Source organism: Tetrao urogallus (genome assembly GCF_951394365.1).
Source record: "Tetrao urogallus genome assembly, chromosome: 7".
In the NCBI taxonomy this organism is placed as follows: Eukaryota; Metazoa; Chordata; class Aves; order Galliformes; family Phasianidae; genus Tetrao; species Tetrao urogallus.
In genome coordinates this window covers 8211788-8229736 of record NC_136820.1, presented here as the reverse complement: position 1 = coordinate 8229736, position 17949 = coordinate 8211788, and the positions used below count along the sequence as shown (strand labels likewise).

The following is a 17949-nucleotide window of genomic DNA, read 5'->3' as shown; positions in this document are numbered from 1 at the left end:
TTTTTTTTTGGAATACGTAACTACATGTTTAATTATTAACTGGAGTGAAATAAGATGCAAAACTGGATTCAGGTGTCTCCATGAATGAATACCCCAAGAACTCAACTTTTAACCACTGCTCAGAGAAATCCATCGCTTAATTGGGAAGCAGAAGTGAGATTACAAGGAGCAGCATGCAGAACCTCAGAATGAATAGCAGCTTTGGACATGAACCACCAGAAGAGGATAGTGGGGCAGGCAGGAGCCCTCTAGGCTCCATGCATTCTGCCCCTCATGTGGCAGCAGCTGCATGGCACTAATGACTTCAAACCATATTTAACATGGCTAGAGGTAAATATGCAGCCATGCAGCCCAAGGCAAATTAACAAGTGCTCTCTCCACCTTTTCTGAGCCTCCTGGGGCAGGCAGCTTTGGATTTAACTGCTAATAATGCAGTGAATGCTAGTCAGCTGCCAGCTGCTCAGGAAGGCAGCAGAGTTGTCATGAAGACATGTTTGTGGGGGAGGAACAGCAGCTTCTGAGGTACAAAGCATTATCTTCTTCACAATATGAAGCACCAGGAGGCAGTGCAGGTGATGGGTGCTGGAGTGCTGAGGTGATGGATGGAAGCAATCCTGTGTAACTCGGAGTCAAGAGATCTTCCAGAGCCCACTTGGTGCTTACAGTGTTCGTTTAAATGCATGAGTCGTCACATAATTTAAATCCACAGGGATTTTCCCTCCCCTAGGAAATTAATTAAGCTACACAGCATGTTTTGTTAGCTTACAAGAAGCCTATACCTTTTATAAGACTGTGAAAGAAAGCATGAAAGCTGACTATCACAAATACTATACACACAGTGCTGACGTGGCCAGCATATGCTGCTTCTCAAATGTGCTTCCAGCCTTCCACAGGGGAAAAACTTCCCTTTTCAGATTAGCAGCATCTGCATGCAGCCCTGAGCCCATCACTCTCCAAAATTAGCAGCAAATGCCCAATTTACTCTATTTTCTTCAACAATTTCAGTGCTGAGTTTCAAAATTCAAAATGCTGGCTTCACTGTGTGACCTTGAACTACTGTAGACCATGGTGAAATCCTGAGCTCAGCATCCAAAAAATCCACACTGCAGTCAGTGCTCTGGGAAAGGCTTCATACACAGAAGAGCAGCCCGCAGCCTTCCTCGTACAATCCTGCAGATGCACGTCCTCTCATTGTGACTATCAGCTTCAGCTCAGCATACCTGACCACAATGCTACTTTTCTACATGCACTGGCTACTGGGGAAAGCTACCCACAATACAACTATCCCTCCTGCATTTCCAAGCAGTCTGTCTCTGACCACCTTCCATCCCATCATCTTCAACACTGTGGAAGTAGAGATGATGTTGGGTGTCAAAAGCAGCCACCAGACTGACTCCACCCTCCCATAATGGCAGCTGATCAGGGTCAAGTTCTAGGGCTGCCCTTTTTAATTAGCACTACAGGTATTCCTGCAGCATGACTGGTTTGCCCTCACTTGCCTTTAGACCCAAATGATTTGAGGCAAAGACTTTTTGTTCTGTTCCTGGCATAATGCATTTCCAACCAGGTCAGCTCCTAAGTACAATAGCAGAAAAAAAAAGCAGTAGTATCATTTGAAAGCATAAAAAGCCTGTGTGTTAATGTCCATGCACTGCCATGCCATTTTTGCTTTTTTTCCCCCCTCTCCAATTTTAAGCAGCATGCAGAGGTACATATGTGGGTTCACACCAGGAGTATGTCGTCTTTCTGTGGTCTACCATGGCAGCAACCGTACAAAACAAAAAACAATTTGTCCGCCCCACAAATTATTTTCAAACAACTGAGGAGAGAAAGAAAGGCAGGCTGTTGCAGAAGCCTTTCCAATAATTTCCTTTTTTCTTTCTCTCCCACCTGCAAAAGCCAAACAGAAACTTCTCCCAAGAGATGCGTCTGCATTAAGTGCTCCAAACTACAACCAGATGCTCAGTCTTTCACTGTTGAAGATAAGAAAGCTCATCATAGGACATATTTTTAAACATGCGATGCATCAGTGTTATTTTTGTTTCATTTTAGAAATAAAACATCAGACAATCAAAGCAGCAACATCACAAATACTCCCTCTCTGATAAGCAAGAAGAGCCAGGCTGCTTGTTTAAAATTCAGCACTTTAGTCAAAGGAAGCACAGCCAGATAGAAAGGCTCCGAATTTGTGCTGACAGCCTCAAAGATGGTAGAGGCCAGGCACAGGCCGTGCCCCAGGTGGCAGCAATTATCAGGGTTGTGCTGCCTGGTCAGCCCACAGAGACCCATGACCTCACTGCCAAGCCTGCCATGTGCCCTTTACCTAAGCATCACAAGACAACAAAGCAATCTTCAACTTATCTTTGTTTTGGAGAATGGAGTCCTCTGTTTCATATGGTGCTGGGAGGGAAAATTACTGATGGCTGCAAGTGCACAAGTATTACAGTGCCTAGAGAGAGAGAACTAACATCCCTAACTTTCCACATACCAAACTGGTTCTCTGTGTGTTATCCCTGCATTTAAATGCAGGCTGGAAAGCTGTGTTGCAGTTCCCCCAGTATTGAAAAAAAAGGGCCTAGACAAACCATGGATTTGAATATTTTATAGCAAATCATTAATAATACTTCTGAACTCACTGACTTCACTCTGAATTCAAACAAGCATTAGCAGAGATGCTCTGGACAGAATCTCTAAAACACATTTTCTGAAGAGAATGCACAGACAACGCAAGGGAGCACGGATCTCTGTAAGTACAGTTTCAGCCAGGTTTCCAGCAGTGGACAGAAACAACAATGGACTTCAGCTGCCCAGACCAGCTATTTCACTTACACTCTTTGGACCTTCTGGCCTCATGTAGGTTCTCATGTTTGCATACAAATCGTAAGCCTGTTTTCACAAGCACGATATGTGTGTTTATAGCAAGTAACTTTCAAGAATAACTTCTCTCATGCATTTATGCAAGCTTTGAAAAAAGTTTCCAAGCATGCCTGCATCACGCTTATCCGGCTGTATGCATGCCAGAATTCATGATAAGCTGCTTAGGAAGAAATAAATGCATAGAATGCAATAACATATCCCACCACTACAAGAAAGCAAAATTAAAAATGCCAAGATCTTCTTGATCAGCTCACAAGACATCCCTGCATCCATTCACACTTCATGCGCTGACTTCCCAAGCTCTTCCTGCTCACAGTGAAGGTAACCAGAGCACTTGCTTTTACACCACTGCAGTGGTATGATACACAGGCTTTTGTGGAACACATCACTTTTTAGCACAGGGAGTGAATATGTAACATCGCATTGATGGTACTCCTATTGAAATATTTGTTACGAGAAAGAGATCAAAACCTTCAGAGAAGTGAGGAGCAGCAGAAACACCTACAAGCACTCAATGTACATGGTTCAGACAGGGTAGGTCCCTCAGCCTGGATTTCCCAAACCCCAGACAAGTGTCCTAGCAACTAACTTACAAACGATAGGAGGAGTGGTGGGGACAGCCTGTCCTGCTCCTGGCTCTGACACAGGACAGTGCTTCCATTTGCTCGTCCGTGTATCCTGCTGCCCACAGTCAGAGACTGCTAATACTGTTGATCCCAAAATAATGCTTGGTTCTAACCAGTTTGCATCCTCACCCCGCCCATTCCACAGGCAAAAATCTTTGTAATGCTGATTTTTTTCCCTGTAGCAAACGAGAGTAAATTTAAGTTTCTCCTAAGGAACAATTCATATTTACTTCCCTTCAGAAATATGAAATAGAAGGACAGTAGCTTTTTTGTAACTTAAAATGCCACACCATGCTCTTTTAGCATAGCTTAATAAGATAAAAGTTCAAATCTTAGGTAAGCCCCAGAGGGACACAGAGTTTAGCAGGTCAGAAAAAAGGCCTTTCAAATCCCTTTCATATGTGCAAGCTTCAACAAAATCTCTTTAAGTATTCCATAAAGCCAAGATAAACAAACAGCCTAGTGCTTGGGGATGTGGGGAAAGCATTCACGTGAAAAAGAAAAAAAGAAAAAAAAAAAGGTGCAGTCTGAATTTCTGACAGAAAGAGCAGCAACATCCTTTTTGTAAAGAGAAGGAGGGATTTCAGACCCCAAACTAAACCTCTAAGATACATGGACTAGACTAAGTCTGATCTGCCTCTTCTTCCTTCCCTGCAGAAGAGACCCCATTAGCTCAGAAGTCTGTAGTGTTTTCCAATTATAAGATGCCAAAGAATGAAGGCACCCCAGAAGATCTGTAGTCCAACCCTCTGTTCAAAGTGGGGTTCCAACTGAGTTCAGACCAGAGAGCTTAGGATTTTGTCAGTTTTGGTCTTAGTAAGTACAGATCGCTCTCTTTCTCCGATGGCCAAAGCATTGATTTTGACAAGCCTGTTATTAGGCTAAAAGTATGATCACACAGTGTCACTGCAAGTGTGCATTTCCTAATAAATTGCCTTTTGTGGAACTTGGAAACAAGTTTCACTGCAATACTAAAAACCTCATCCATGCCAGATCATTCAACACTGGATTTCCCCAACACATGGATCCTCTGGAAGTGGAAGTCAACGTGAACATTTGTAAAACAGGAAGAATGTTGACAAGCTATTTTCCCAGCCAAACAGTAGAACAGGCATGCAGGTATGTTATACATTATACACTTAATGCTGGACGTGAAGTTTCAGAGCATCTGGTCCTAACACAGAACTTACTGTGTAACACAACCAACTTGGGACTGCTGAAATCTTCAGTGATGAATGCCCTGAGATTCCTGTGATTTTTACCTAGTTGACAGCAACAGCATCCCAATTGTTTTTCTACACACACAAATGCAAGGATGAAAAACTGTACAAGATGGTGACAGTGCGAAAAGAACTGACTCTGCTCTGTGTGCTATTCAGGGAAAGCTTGTCTTTTGCTCTGAAATGGTATATGAGCTCCAAGCAGGTTATTTCCATGCAGGTCCACAATGTATTAGGCACAATTTCCTACACATTTAACTGCTCTCCTGTGCTAGCACATTAAAACATAGAACTTTAAGTATTGATTGTCTTTTAAATCAGTGGAAATCAGACTCTCCAGGTGCTTTTTGGTAACTGGAGTATAATATCTTCACGTATTCTGAGAGCTATAGCTTAAGGTTAACTGTCATCCCAGGAGCACAGCAAAGCTTATTGACACCACCACTACAGTAGTCTGAACAAAAGCAGATACACATACCTGCACGGGCAGTCACATACAGGCATATTAACATGCAAAAGCATCTATAATAAGAACAGATTTAACAGTTCTTGCATCTCTAAAGAGAAGGATCTTCCTCACAAGTCGTCCAACAAAAGGAATGAAGACATACCATGACTTTAAATAAGTGCAAACAAGAGCAGCAACTTTTCATAAGCCAGAGATAGCAGCAACACAGCCTGGGCTGGTAAAGGCTAGCCCTTGTCTAGCATGTTTTCACAGTGGGTATTTAATAATACACAGACTTTATAATGATATGCATGAAAATATCTAGAAGTTCAAAAATGTGTGACCTGTCAGAGATTTTCTTCCTTTGCAGCTGGGTAGGTATTTGATTTACACATGAGACAAAGCAACAACAAAGTCTGCCATCTAATTTGGGAAATGTTTTGCTGTGAATGAGCGTCTAATAGGATTTGTTCAGGACGTGTAAATAGCCTTAACTTTTGATAACGTACTACAATAGTAGTACAGTGAAAGAGAGGGAAAAAAAAACAAACAAACAAAAAAAAAAACACAAAAACAAATCTCAAAAAATTGAGGCAGACAGCCCAGAAGTTTTTCCTTACCCCAGCAAGATGTACAGATACCACTAAACAAGTTTTTCTAGCATCACTAGGTATACAACAGAAAGCACCAGAGCAACACTTCTGGGTTCCATAAGAGCCTCAGTCTCACAGTTTGTAAAATTACACCTCAAATAACATGGCTGAAATGAGCTGGATTATTCCACTATTCGAAAACAAACCCCTACACTTTTATCTCTAATATCCACACTATCTCTAATTCCACATCTACATACGTTTCTGTGCTATATTACTCACCTCAGGCCATGAGCTCAGCCTCCCTCCACAGATTGCCTGGTTTACCCTGTTCAGCTGTGGGTCATACCTCATCACTACCCTAACCTGCTAGAACACAACCTCTATATTTCCTTCTAGTCCCACCCCTATTATTCAGGGCTTTCCCTCAAGATATTTATACTAAGTGACTGTAAGTTATTCCTTATCATAGGATATTGTCCAGCTTGGTTTTCTTACTGAGCAAGAATCCCAAGCCCACCTGCATTCTGTTAATCACAGATTAATTGAAAGGAAAAAAAAAACCACATATCCTTGAATAGTAAGAAGTTTAGCAATTATTCCTTTAAAATATATGAATGAGAGGAAAATAGAAAAGTATGAAAAGTATTCTAGTTAGGACCTAACACAGTATGTTATAAAAGATCTCATTTTTATGTACTCGTGTAATTTAGGATATGATGAATGTTCAAGCCCACTGTGCTTTCTTTGCTTGTCTTCTGTTTTTCAAGGCTGAGACTTAATTGGGAATAACAGAATCACAGAATGGCCAGAATCACAATTACAGTTCTGCCTGAGAGATAAGAAGATGAAGACTTTGAGGGCTTTAATAAAAACTGTACTTTTAAAATATACATTCACTGCAGTCCTCACCCAAAATTTTCCCCACGTTTCCCAACAGCTACTCAGTATGCTGTTCAGCACTTTCACTTCAGACAGAAGTCAAAGTATTTGAAGAGAAGTTACTGACATGGGCACCCCTGCACAGAGACATGTGGTGTTGAATATGAGAATTAAAGTCTCAAAAACATGCAGGCAGAATACAAAATGATATCTGTATTTGGCTCTCATAAAGGAAACAAGCAGCTGGCCCAGGGAACTGTCTGGAGAGGAGGGCAGAGACGTATCTCCCTTCCACCTACACTTCTGCAGTCTTGGTCATTCTACTGCAAGCACCCAACACAGCATCATTTTAATGGAGTGCTATTTCATACAAAAAGTGAGGAAAACCTTGGCCTAAAGTTCTGGAGCGTTGTTTGTTTTTTTTTAAATTCCTTTATTTTGATGTTTCAATAAACTGAGAAAACCCTCGGTTTTGAAATGCAGATTGTGTTTAAGCAAAGCAGCTTTTTTCCACTCAGTTTTCTCAGCTTGGCAGCCACGTTAAAGAGCCATACATCACACAGTCCTGGTTGTAGTTCCAGTCCCACAGGATGCATCAGCCCAGAGGTGCTCACTTGGAGCATATTCTCTTAATAAAACACATACAACACCACTGGAGGCACGGGGGTGCGAAATGCGATGATGCTTTACAAACACAGATATTTCTCTCTAGAAACACCCATGGAGATTATGGCAAGCATAAAAAGGACTTTTTTTAATTGTGATATTTCAACTCAGTACCACGCCTGGTCTACCGCACCAGATTTCTTTCTGAATCAGATGCTAATGAAACCTCTGCTGACTCAGTAATGAGACAGAAAGCAGACACAGCGTGAAGGAAAAAAATAAATACACAAGCGTGCCACCTCAGCCAGAAGAGAGGGCAAATCTGCTAAATGGAACAATTTGCAATGCAAAGTAGCTGCCACGAGAGGGAGGCACCATTGCACTGAACTGGGCTCACCCACCTCAGCTACATTGAGCGAGGAAAGGTAGGATCACTGAGGCTGAGAAAGGTGTTCAAAATCATACAGTCCAACCTGACCTACTGAGTCCCACCACTAAACCATGCCCCTAAGCACACGTCCACACATTTCTTCAACACCTAGGATGGGGAATTCACCACCTCTGGTGAGGCAGACCATTCCAATGCCTGACCATCCTTCTCCATGAAGAAACTCTTCCTCATATCCAGTTGAAGCCTTCCCTGGCACAGCTTGGGATTGCAGATCACCAAGCCATCTTACTCCTCTGCCATGAAAGCCTGATAGCCATACTATTATCTTCCTTTTGCTCGGGCTCATCTTGCACAGGAAGCACACCTACCCCACGAGGCACTGTCCTGTCCCATGTCACCTCATCATATCTCTTCCTTGAAGAGGAGCTGTTCAAGGGCCAGGAAAAGCATGGGCCACCTTTGTGCTTCAAGATCAACAGGGAAGGCCAATAGAGGTCATCTCTGCTGGTTTTGGCCCTGAAGATCATCCAACGCTCCTTGTCCTTCCATCATAAACCAGAATGAGATGAGTGAATCACTCCTGGGGAGCAGCCACTAGACTACGGCTAGAAGACAGTGTGATGTATTGTATATCATCATAGGCTTGGGCCAGATCTGACCTAGCTAAGACTATACTAGGAGCACACTGCATGCAAGCAATTCTTTCTTAGGAGCAGTCTTATCAGTGGTACCTGTGCATTACTCAGAGAGTAACTGAGACTATGTAATGATATAAATGCATTTGGGAGTAATTTAAGATGCCTAAAGATTGTATTTCTCTTCCCCGAACAAATTGATTTTCTTCTGTGTTAGCTTGTCTCATGCTGTGTGAGGTTTGTGCACAATCTTGATGCTGCTTTTATGCTGCATTTTATTCCCTCTAAAAACTGAACTGGAAAGCCCAAGAAAAAGATAATTCCAAATACATTCTTAATGTGAGACATGGGGTCAGCGAAGACAGCTGCAAGCAGGCAGACACCATCCTGTGTCCTAGGTTAGGGTCTCAATAACTGCAGTTTCCCCCATGAGGCTGCTGCTGCTAAAGGAGTGGTCTCTCTTCACACAACTGGGAGTATCATTACAAACAAACATTTAAAACAAAAAAACAAAAGAAACATTTATTACTAGCTTCTACACCATAAGAAGTGGAAGTCTGAGGGCTGTGCTCTGTGATTGATCTGATGCTCAATGATATCTCTCCTTCCTGGCGCAGCTCCAGGACCTGCCAGTGTACTTCCTCCCTCTTCTTTCTTTAATTCCTCCTGACAGGCCACCTGAATTAGCAGCCCTCCAGCAGTAAGTGTTCTTCAGCAGAAATACAGACTAACAGCATGTCCAGAGCTTGTTGCACTCCTTCCCAGGAAACTTCCAGCTGTGCCTTCAGGCATCAGGTAAGTGAAAGCCAAAAGGAGAACACTGAAATAACAGCAAGAAAGGAATGAAAGAAAAGTGATGGCTTGCCTCTGAGAACCTTGTGCTCACTACCCTGGCTTGCAATTATTCAGATGTGGGTTATTTCCATTGGCAGAGCACAAGATGGCAAGGCATTAAGCTGAGCATCTCAAACACTTTGGGATTAGTCTCACACACATTCTTTCAGTGGTCCCTGAAAGTAACAAATGCCCATAGTGCACCAACAGCACAGGATCTATGTTTGACATAGTCTAGGCCCACTGTTCTGCATGAGACTATCTTCAGAGACTGCAAAAAGCTGAGAAATTTTCTTGCCAGATGATGTTAAACTAACAAGACTGCCTACCCATGTATTTACAGTGAGCACTGCTGATGAATCCTTGCGTCCTGAGCATTTTCCTGCTGCTTTACCCGAGATCACTCCAATTACCAAGGCACAGAGCAGCACTGCAGCATGGCTGGGATTTCATGGGGGTGAGGATGGCCTTTGCATGCATATATGCTCAGGTTTAATGTGTATCCCAGACTGCAGATCCATTGCTTAGTCAGTATTTGTTTTGTAAAATAAAATGCAGATTTTGGTCAACAGACAGATTGAATCACAGCTGAGCTGGAAGCAATTTTATCAAGCATGTCTGAAAGACCCTTGAAAACATGATTATGTCCTTACTCAAAACATGTAGCTGTCTTTAACAGACAGTCCAGCAGAACTGAGTCAGTGCTGGGAAGAGATCTCTGACTTTAAATGTCTGCCTCAGATATGTCATTAGAATTGGCATCTATACTTGGCAATTTTTTGGCTCTCATCAAAATATCCACATGCAGCACCGGTATTATTGTTATTACTGAAAGATTTTCTCAAGTAAAGATTACTTATAGATGAGATGAATATTGAACAAATGTAATCCATGGATTAATTAGCTAAAGCCCTATGTTAATCAGAAAGCAAGCAAGAAAGAAACACTATCTCATTAAGCATTTAGGAGCATGTTGTATGTGCCTCCAGGATTCAGTTACCCTCTCTCCATAACACAACTGCTTTTTATTTAACACTTGGAGGTGTGTGAGAAGACTAATGTCCTTATATGTGAAAGCTGGAGGCTGTCAAATTGTGTAGCATTAGTAGTCACCGTGAGGAGAAACAAACTAAATGGTGTAGGACCAAAAAGTTAGCTCCAGAACTCCATAAATTGCTCACATTCTGCATAAAAGCCTGACATTTACATAAGTAATAGCTGGATTCATGATTGTGCATTACTTATTCATACCTTGCGTGGAGTAACTCTGAGGTAACAGACTAATCCATTAATCCCTCCCAGTCTGTAATCCTAAGAAATCATAAACCATGCAAGACACTTTATCCTCTCAGGAAAATCAAACTCATAAGCTGAGGACGATAGCATATTTGGTGCTTGAGACCAGCAGCGTTTCCCCGCTGTAGAGACATGTAAGCTAACGTCAGTCCTACACAGAGCTGTTTTGGGATCTGCCACCAGTTTGATGTGTGCACACCAGTGTGGAAGGTCCTCCTGCGCATCCTCTCTCAGAGCACACGGGATGTCTCTCTCGGTGATCCCTCAGGCCTGCCATGCTGGTGTTTGTTGCAGTGTTTTTGTGTACATTTCCTTCAGTGAAGTTTCTTCTAGCATCACAGAAAGATGTGTGTCAAAAGGGCGTGAAATGAAGCACATTTTTTCTACTTCAAATACAGTGTTCTGTAGAATATTGCAGCTTAGTTGTTTTTTTCTTCGTGAATAATCCAGCTTTGCATGTAAGCAGTAAAATTTTCTTCTCTTCACTCTTTTTTTTTTTTAACCAATGCTCATTGGCTTCCAGCCTCTCTGAAATGCACTACAGATACCATATCACATGGGCAAAAGCACAGAGGTAAAGGGATATCTCCACCAGCCTAATTCTGGAGCGTAGTTACAGATCTTCAAGCACATACAAATATAATGAAAATGGGGAAAACAAGGCAGGTGTATCTGTTGGTTAGCCTAACCGTACTAGACTTTTCTTGGGTGTCATATTGTATGTCACCACATCACTGCATTGAACCTTGCTCCTTGGAGGTTTCCCAGGCTCACCGTCTCAGCCTGTCTCTTGAATCCTATTACCTGGCACTGCCTGCTCCCCCTCAGCCTCTCCCTGCAAGAAAGTGTGTCAGAAAAGGCAAAGACCATGAGTTGTTTTTGTCTTTCTCATGTGACTGCAAAACTGCCTTAGGTGGACTGCTGCTTCTGGAGAATGAAGGCAGCATCAGTTGGGGTGCAGTTTGTTTGGTTAGGATCATTTGAGGTTCTCAGGCAAAGGGAGAAGTAGTTCTTGTGCAAAGGGACTGATGTATAATATGTCAAATCTGAAAAACAATGTTGGGATTTCACCTTATGGTTCAGGTGTTGGTCAGCTATTTTAATAACTCTCTCCTCTTCAAGTTGCCAGCAATTAGGCACCTCCCACTCTCCATGTGAGTGACTCCAGTGAAGCTGGCAATGTGAAAGACAATGATTCCCACCTGCAAAAAGGGAAAATGCTGCTCCCCAGCCTGAAAGGGTGCTGTTTGGTCATGGTCAACTTTGCTACATTTGGCAGTGTTGGTGCAGTGGAGGGAAAACAGCATCTGAACAAAGCTTGTTGCAAGTATGCTGAGCAACTAAACAGCCATGTCCATGCATTATCTTACATGAAATACAGATAACATTCATGCTCTTTCCTGTATGCTGGGACTCCCCATTAACATCCTCTCCTACAGTATGATGGGATCACTCCTGTGCAGCAAGAGGTGTGACACGAGTGCTGCAGATTTCCTCCAAATGCCCACAAGACATATGGCTGCCATAAAAACATCATAACTTTGTCACCACCTTTGCAAACAGGAGTGCAGATTGTAACATCGGAGGGCAGGCGTTTCAACTGAGCACAGAATTACTTTGGCCACGCATTGGGTTGCATTGGCACCCCGTGAGCAGGTGGCACTGGACGCTGAGCGCTGCTTCTCAGGAATGGAGTACACAGACCTTCAACACACAGGAATCCACAACAAAATGAATCTTCATTCCCTATCACCTTCCAAAATCATGTAACAAGGATCTGTGGGGATGCCAAGTCACACAAGCTGCTTGTCCTAGAGCTTGTGGCTTTCTTCCAAGATGATGGATGAATGATTGCTCACACAGTGGGGTAGAAAACCAGATAACATAGCTTGCCCCTTCCTAAAGCCTTTTGAATACCTCTAGCAATGAGATGCTTACTTGAGCGTGCCCTGAGCATGCAAACGGTGCTAGATATTCCATGCTGAAGGAGGAGGGTGCCACTTGGCAAAAGCTGTGCCAACAATGGGAGCAGTGCTGGTTCTCCAGAAACCTGTTTTACAGCTAACAAGGGAAGTGACATTCCCTTTGGGCAAAGGACATTTCGGACTGAGGTTTGAGGCACCTGAAACGGCCTGCAGAAAACTTGCTCCAGTAGCTCCAGCTATGAGCAGGTTGCTCCGTCTTGCCCAGAGTTGTATTAACTCAATGGCCTAGTAATCATATCTTCAATAATTTTCTAGCCCACTGCATTAACAGGTAGAATCATAGGTGAAACTTCTCCATGGGGAAGACCTTCAAAGATGTCAAGTCCAGTCAGATCCACACAATGTGTGGGGATGCATGCTGGAAATGCCCTGTGTAATGAACCTGTAGGGCCAGACCAGTTAATAATATATGGGCACATACCATACATTATGTATTTAGCTCAGGCGAGCTACGCTGAAGTCAGAGGTAAATCAAACTATCCATGAGATCAGATCAGGCTTAAAATACTTAATGGTGTTTGTGGACCAAAACTCAGCAACAAAAGGTCTCCTCCCAGAAACTGCTGAGGAGACATTGACTCAAGTGAAAGCTAAAGCTGCTGCTGAATTCCCCTCCTGAGGCTGTTGCTGGGGCAGACACTGAGTTTTAATGCAGAGGTAACTCAGACAAACCTATCACCGATGGAGCCCATCGAAAGACTCAAGCTGCATGGTGCAACACAATACTTTGTGGCACAAAAAGACCTTCCGAATGAGGGTCTCGCATTAATTAATTAAGCATCGGAGCACCTAGAAGGAAAAGCTATCCCATTTTACCAGCAAGAACAATGAGTCTGCAAAGGTCACACGGAGCAGAAGGAGGGAAGGAAAGAGAGAGCCTGTGAATTGGCTGCCAGCTCTTCTCTGCCTGTTCACTCCTGAGACCCCTACAGAGGCCACAGGTGGAGGACGGTAGGACCAAAGAGAGGCACTACACTGAAGTGTTTAACGAGGTGCAGAAGAAAAACCAACAGGGCTACACAGATTGAGGCAGGGCAGTAAAGAATATGGCATGAAGATAGCTGATACCTTCAAAGCCCTCAGCCCCGGGCTTATGCCAGAACTAGACGTGACTTGTGTCTGTGTTTCATACGATACTGCCAAGCATCCACCCCGGGGCTTTCCTTCATGTTTAAATCATGGAATGCAATGTAATGCTGACAGCTGCCTTTCAGAGGGAGAGGGGAGAAGAAGGGAAAGTGTTTGGGTGGGCTGAGGCAGAGCTGCACTCTGCTCTGCGTGCCTGCACGGCTCTCATGCTGCAGCTCAGCTTTGGCGAGACGTGCCCATCTGCTTGCCATGCCCAGGAGGGGAGCACATGGAACTGGAACAGGGAGTGACCCGCCTATGATTGGGGCGCATAGCGGCTGCTGCGTCTGTGCAGAAGGCAGAGGCCGTCATGGGGAAGAGGAAGAAATGCAAACTGCGGGACATCATGGAACATGGTTGGTATCATGGAGAAATGATTTCAGCTTGGGACTTTCCAACTGTGTCATTTTGCACCTCTCAAAGATTTCAGTTTCAGTGCAGTTTCAGTTTGCTCACGAAGGGAAATGTTGTCAGTTTTCCAAATTAAAGGAGATATTACAAACATTGCTTTAGAAAAAAATACAATGTGTAATCAAATAAGGAATGCTCTGCCAAGCTTCTCTTGTGCTTAGGAACCCTGCATAAAGCAATGCATGTGCAAATCCCAGCAACAAGTGAAATTATTCTTTGTTCTTTGTCTTGCAGTTGGAATAGAGATTGACGGACAAGTCGAGAGTGACTCAGAGAGTGAAGGTAACCTACAGATTTAAAAACATTGCCTTGCTTGAAATACAAGAGGTGATATCTTTCATTTTTCTCTCTGTGTTGTGGCACAATCTACAGCAGTAATCATTTTGTGAGCTGTTTGTAAGCACCCAGACTTTCCTCTTGAGGTTTGACTTACAATAGTGATATATAAAGCAATACTCTTAAACAGCCTACCCCCCTCATCCTTGTTCTTATAGCCCATGTCTCTTGGTCATTACCCTAACAGAACAGTTGTCGCATTGCCCTGCAACTGCATTGCACCACACCGAGATCCTGCCTGCAATGCACACCACTGTAATACATGGGTGTCTTGACTAGTCCTGACCACAAGAAGATAAAAATGAGAATGTATCGGAGAGAGGCTAACAAAGAGAAATAGCTAACGGGTAGGATTATAACACTAGATGAAGAGAGACAGCTGAGAGGTAAGATCGTAACACAGATGACATGAATGGATGGACAACTGCAAAAATGGTCTACAGTCATGTCTGTGCAGTCTGCACTATCCACTAAGCATGAGGAATTAATTAGAAAAATGACAGTGTTGTGTTTTTTTTTTAATAAATCATATTCACCTTTGCCATACAGTCAAACCAGAAAATAAGATAGAAGCAACAAATGAATGTTCCACATTTACCCAAGTATTTGATAGGCTGCAAATGAAAACAGTGATAGCTGACTGCACAAAATGAACAGTTTTTCAAAGAGGGTAGTTGGTCTTTTGATCTAGATTAGCTAAGACTTACTACCACAAAGTAAGTGAAATCTACTGGACCTTAAGAAATGAGTTGAAAGATCCTTCTCATGCCCAATGACAAGTATGACTACCATTTCCTACTATCTTTTTATGACTATCAAGCAAAAATAATTTGCTTGTTATTAATTTCTGTTAACCAAAAGAAAAATGCAAGCTATTGTACATTAAATTTTATAAATAAATTAAAATTATAAATAAATTAAAATTTACTGTAAAATCGTCAAAAGAAAAAATGTAAATCCTCTCCTTCCATTTTCTTCTCCTTTTAGGCTGCTCATCTTTTACTCCGAATCCCACCCTAACCCCATCTTCCTCTTCCATCTATTTGTCCAACTGTGAAGAAAAAAATCCATGCTGAAACTATAAATTCTATTTTTGATGTGAACGTTCTATTTTTGTTAGTTAAGTTTTGGATTACTGATTTTAATGTCCTTGGTGGCAAAAGGGATGGAGTTTTTTGAAAGTTATTTTTCCCCTTTCCATTATATTCTGCAATTGAATCACATTCCACTTCAACCCTTCAAAATGGAAGCGCTTCAGACTTTGTACAAATTAGATTCTTAGCTTGCAATGCCAGAGAGAACAAAAAATGTATCTTCTTTTTTTTCTTCTCTGGATACAGACTTCCTATAGAAGGAAAAACTCAGAGAACCAAAAGGTGATCCTGCCTAAGCTGTACCTTTTCTCTAGTTTAAAATAAACATCTCTGAAGGAGCTCTCACCAAGCAGCAGCACGTTGTTTGACTGCAGTTTCTGTTTCCACTGCCCAGGTTTGCTTACAGACAAGAAGATATATTTGTGCTCATGCTCTCTGATGGATTGCCTTTTGCTTTTGTAACTAATTTCCAATTTTCTAATGGTCACACATGCTAAAAATGAGCCTTACTGTCTTAAAAGGCAGCTGGATGTGGCCTTGGGCAGGGCATAATGCAAAGTTCACCAAAGTAAATGGGAACCTGCACACTGACTTCTCTGGGGTTTGCACCAGGCATCCTGATGGCACTTCTCTGGTGAATCCTCTTGGTGTCAGCACAAAAAGCTGTTTCCCAAAGTGCTTGTTGTTTCATTGGTTTGGGGTTTTTTTTTGTCTCTTGCAGAAGATGAAGTAAAGGACAAGAGATCCAAGAAACAGACCCGCAGGGAAATAGTCAGAGCAAACAGACTTGAAAGGAAAAAGTCACAGAAAAATGAAGAAGAAAATGAGAGCGAAGAGGAAGATGATTGTCCTCCACAAAGCAGAGCTTCTAGGAGGAAAAATCACCGAATGAAAAGAAGTGATGGGAAAAAGGAAGGCGAGGGAAGAGAGAGAGACAAAAAGGCTTCTTCCAAAGATGAAAAGGAGTCAGAAAATAAGGAAAAGAAAATAAAGACGAAAGGAAAGGAGGAGGAGAACAAACAGAAGAAAGGCAGGAAAAACAGGTAATTCATCAATCCCTGAGTAGTGCCGGGTGACAGATGTGCAGTTCTACAGGCACACCATGAGCCCAAGGCATATGGGTCGTAACAGCAAAACCAATAAACTGCAAACATGTTACTGCTTCCCAAAAGGGGGGAAAACATCAGTGTGAAATGCCATGTGGCAAAACCCTTTCCAAGTTCTTCTCTTATTATTCTTTCTCAGCCAGAGTCAGACTCATACTACAAGTAAAGCACTCTTAAACAAGACAGCTTAAATGTCTCACATCAGGTACATTTTTTGTTTCTCTATGGAAACAGTAAGGTTAAAAGGCATCTCTCACATTTTCAATGCTATTCCAAACCACATCTGGCTTATCCAAAGCATGAAAAACACTTCTCCAGAGCCAGCTCTAGCATTAGGCAATGCTTCCATAACTGCAATGAGGTCCAAAGCCAGGTCAGGTGAGTTATGGTTGTTGGGTAGGGACAGCAGTCCCCAAGGGGGCAAAATCCCACTCTTGCCACTGGCCCTGCACACTGTACTGGGATCTGCGAGATTCTAACTCTGTGAGTTTTTCCATTTGTGCCCTTGATTTTATGTCTCTCCCAGTGCCTCTTCCAACTCTTCCAACTCTTCCGATGAGGAATCGCTGTCAGAGGAAGAGCTTGCAATGCTGATGGAGGAGGTGGAGCAAAAGAAAAAACTCATCTCCACCATGAGAAACAAGCCCTGGCGAATGATGAAGAAGCTCTCTGTGCTCAGGTACTGGGAACCCATCCTCAGCTGCTGTCAGCTGCACTTTGCCTCTTCCAGACACGGCATTTTTGCCGATGTTACCATAACACTCCGGACTAGGAAAAGTGACCAGCTGAACCTGGTCACCTTATCTGGAATTAAAGGATCAGAGTTAAAATGTGGAATTTGATTTTCAGTCTCTGTAACCAGAGAATGGACGAGGTGCAAATCTGTTCAACTGATATCCACTGCCAGGTCATTCTACCCTTGTATTTAAAACCAAATGACTCACTGCTGTCAGTCTGCTTGTTAAAGCAAACTGCGCCCTGCTTTGCTTATTCATGCCCATTGTTAGACAGAAATCAAAGCAACAGGGTGACATGTTACTTCAGAGTTTGAGATGGTGCTGCTTGGAAAAAAAAAATAATAATAATGTATTATTTGCAGATGTTTGTAAAACAAAGATAACTGCTGCCCACAGTTCAACAGGAAAGGGCTCATCGCGAATGGTTCCTGTGTAAAGGCAAATCCCAGATCTTCTGATCTGAAATCCCCTTTCCTCCAGCAGATAATTTCAGCTTCCAAAATGACGATGTAAGGTACATGCAGCCCCACAGGGACTGGGGCTTGACAAGAGGCTGCCCAGAGCTGCTGTGATGGGCTGCAAAGGAGGGCAATCCCCATGTGCCTCTGCTTCTCTTTAACACGCCCAAGGCCAAGAGCTGTTCCATCTTCCCTTAGCATCACGAGCTGTGAACACCAACAATTATTTCTAAAAATCTGGGTAAAGCTCTGTACACTTCGGAGTATAAAGTTTTGCAAGAAAAGA

General features: G+C 42.8%; 1 protein-coding gene across 1 annotated transcript in view; it reads left to right on the top strand.

Moving 5' to 3' along the window:
- Window positions 1-13831: 13831 nt before the first annotated feature.
- TMC2 (transmembrane channel like 2) overlaps window positions 13832-17949 on the top strand; it is a gene marked incomplete at both ends in the record, with an annotated part of 29199 nt that continues 25081 nt past the window's right edge. Inside the window, 4 exons of the mRNA XM_079538025.1 lie at window positions 13832-13877; window positions 14167-14214; window positions 16084-16405; window positions 16995-17147. Of these exons, the coding sequence (XP_079394151.1) occupies window positions 13832-13877; window positions 14167-14214; window positions 16084-16405; window positions 16995-17147 (569 nt within the window). The remainder of the gene's footprint in view (window positions 13878-14166; window positions 14215-16083; window positions 16406-16994; window positions 17148-17949) is intronic.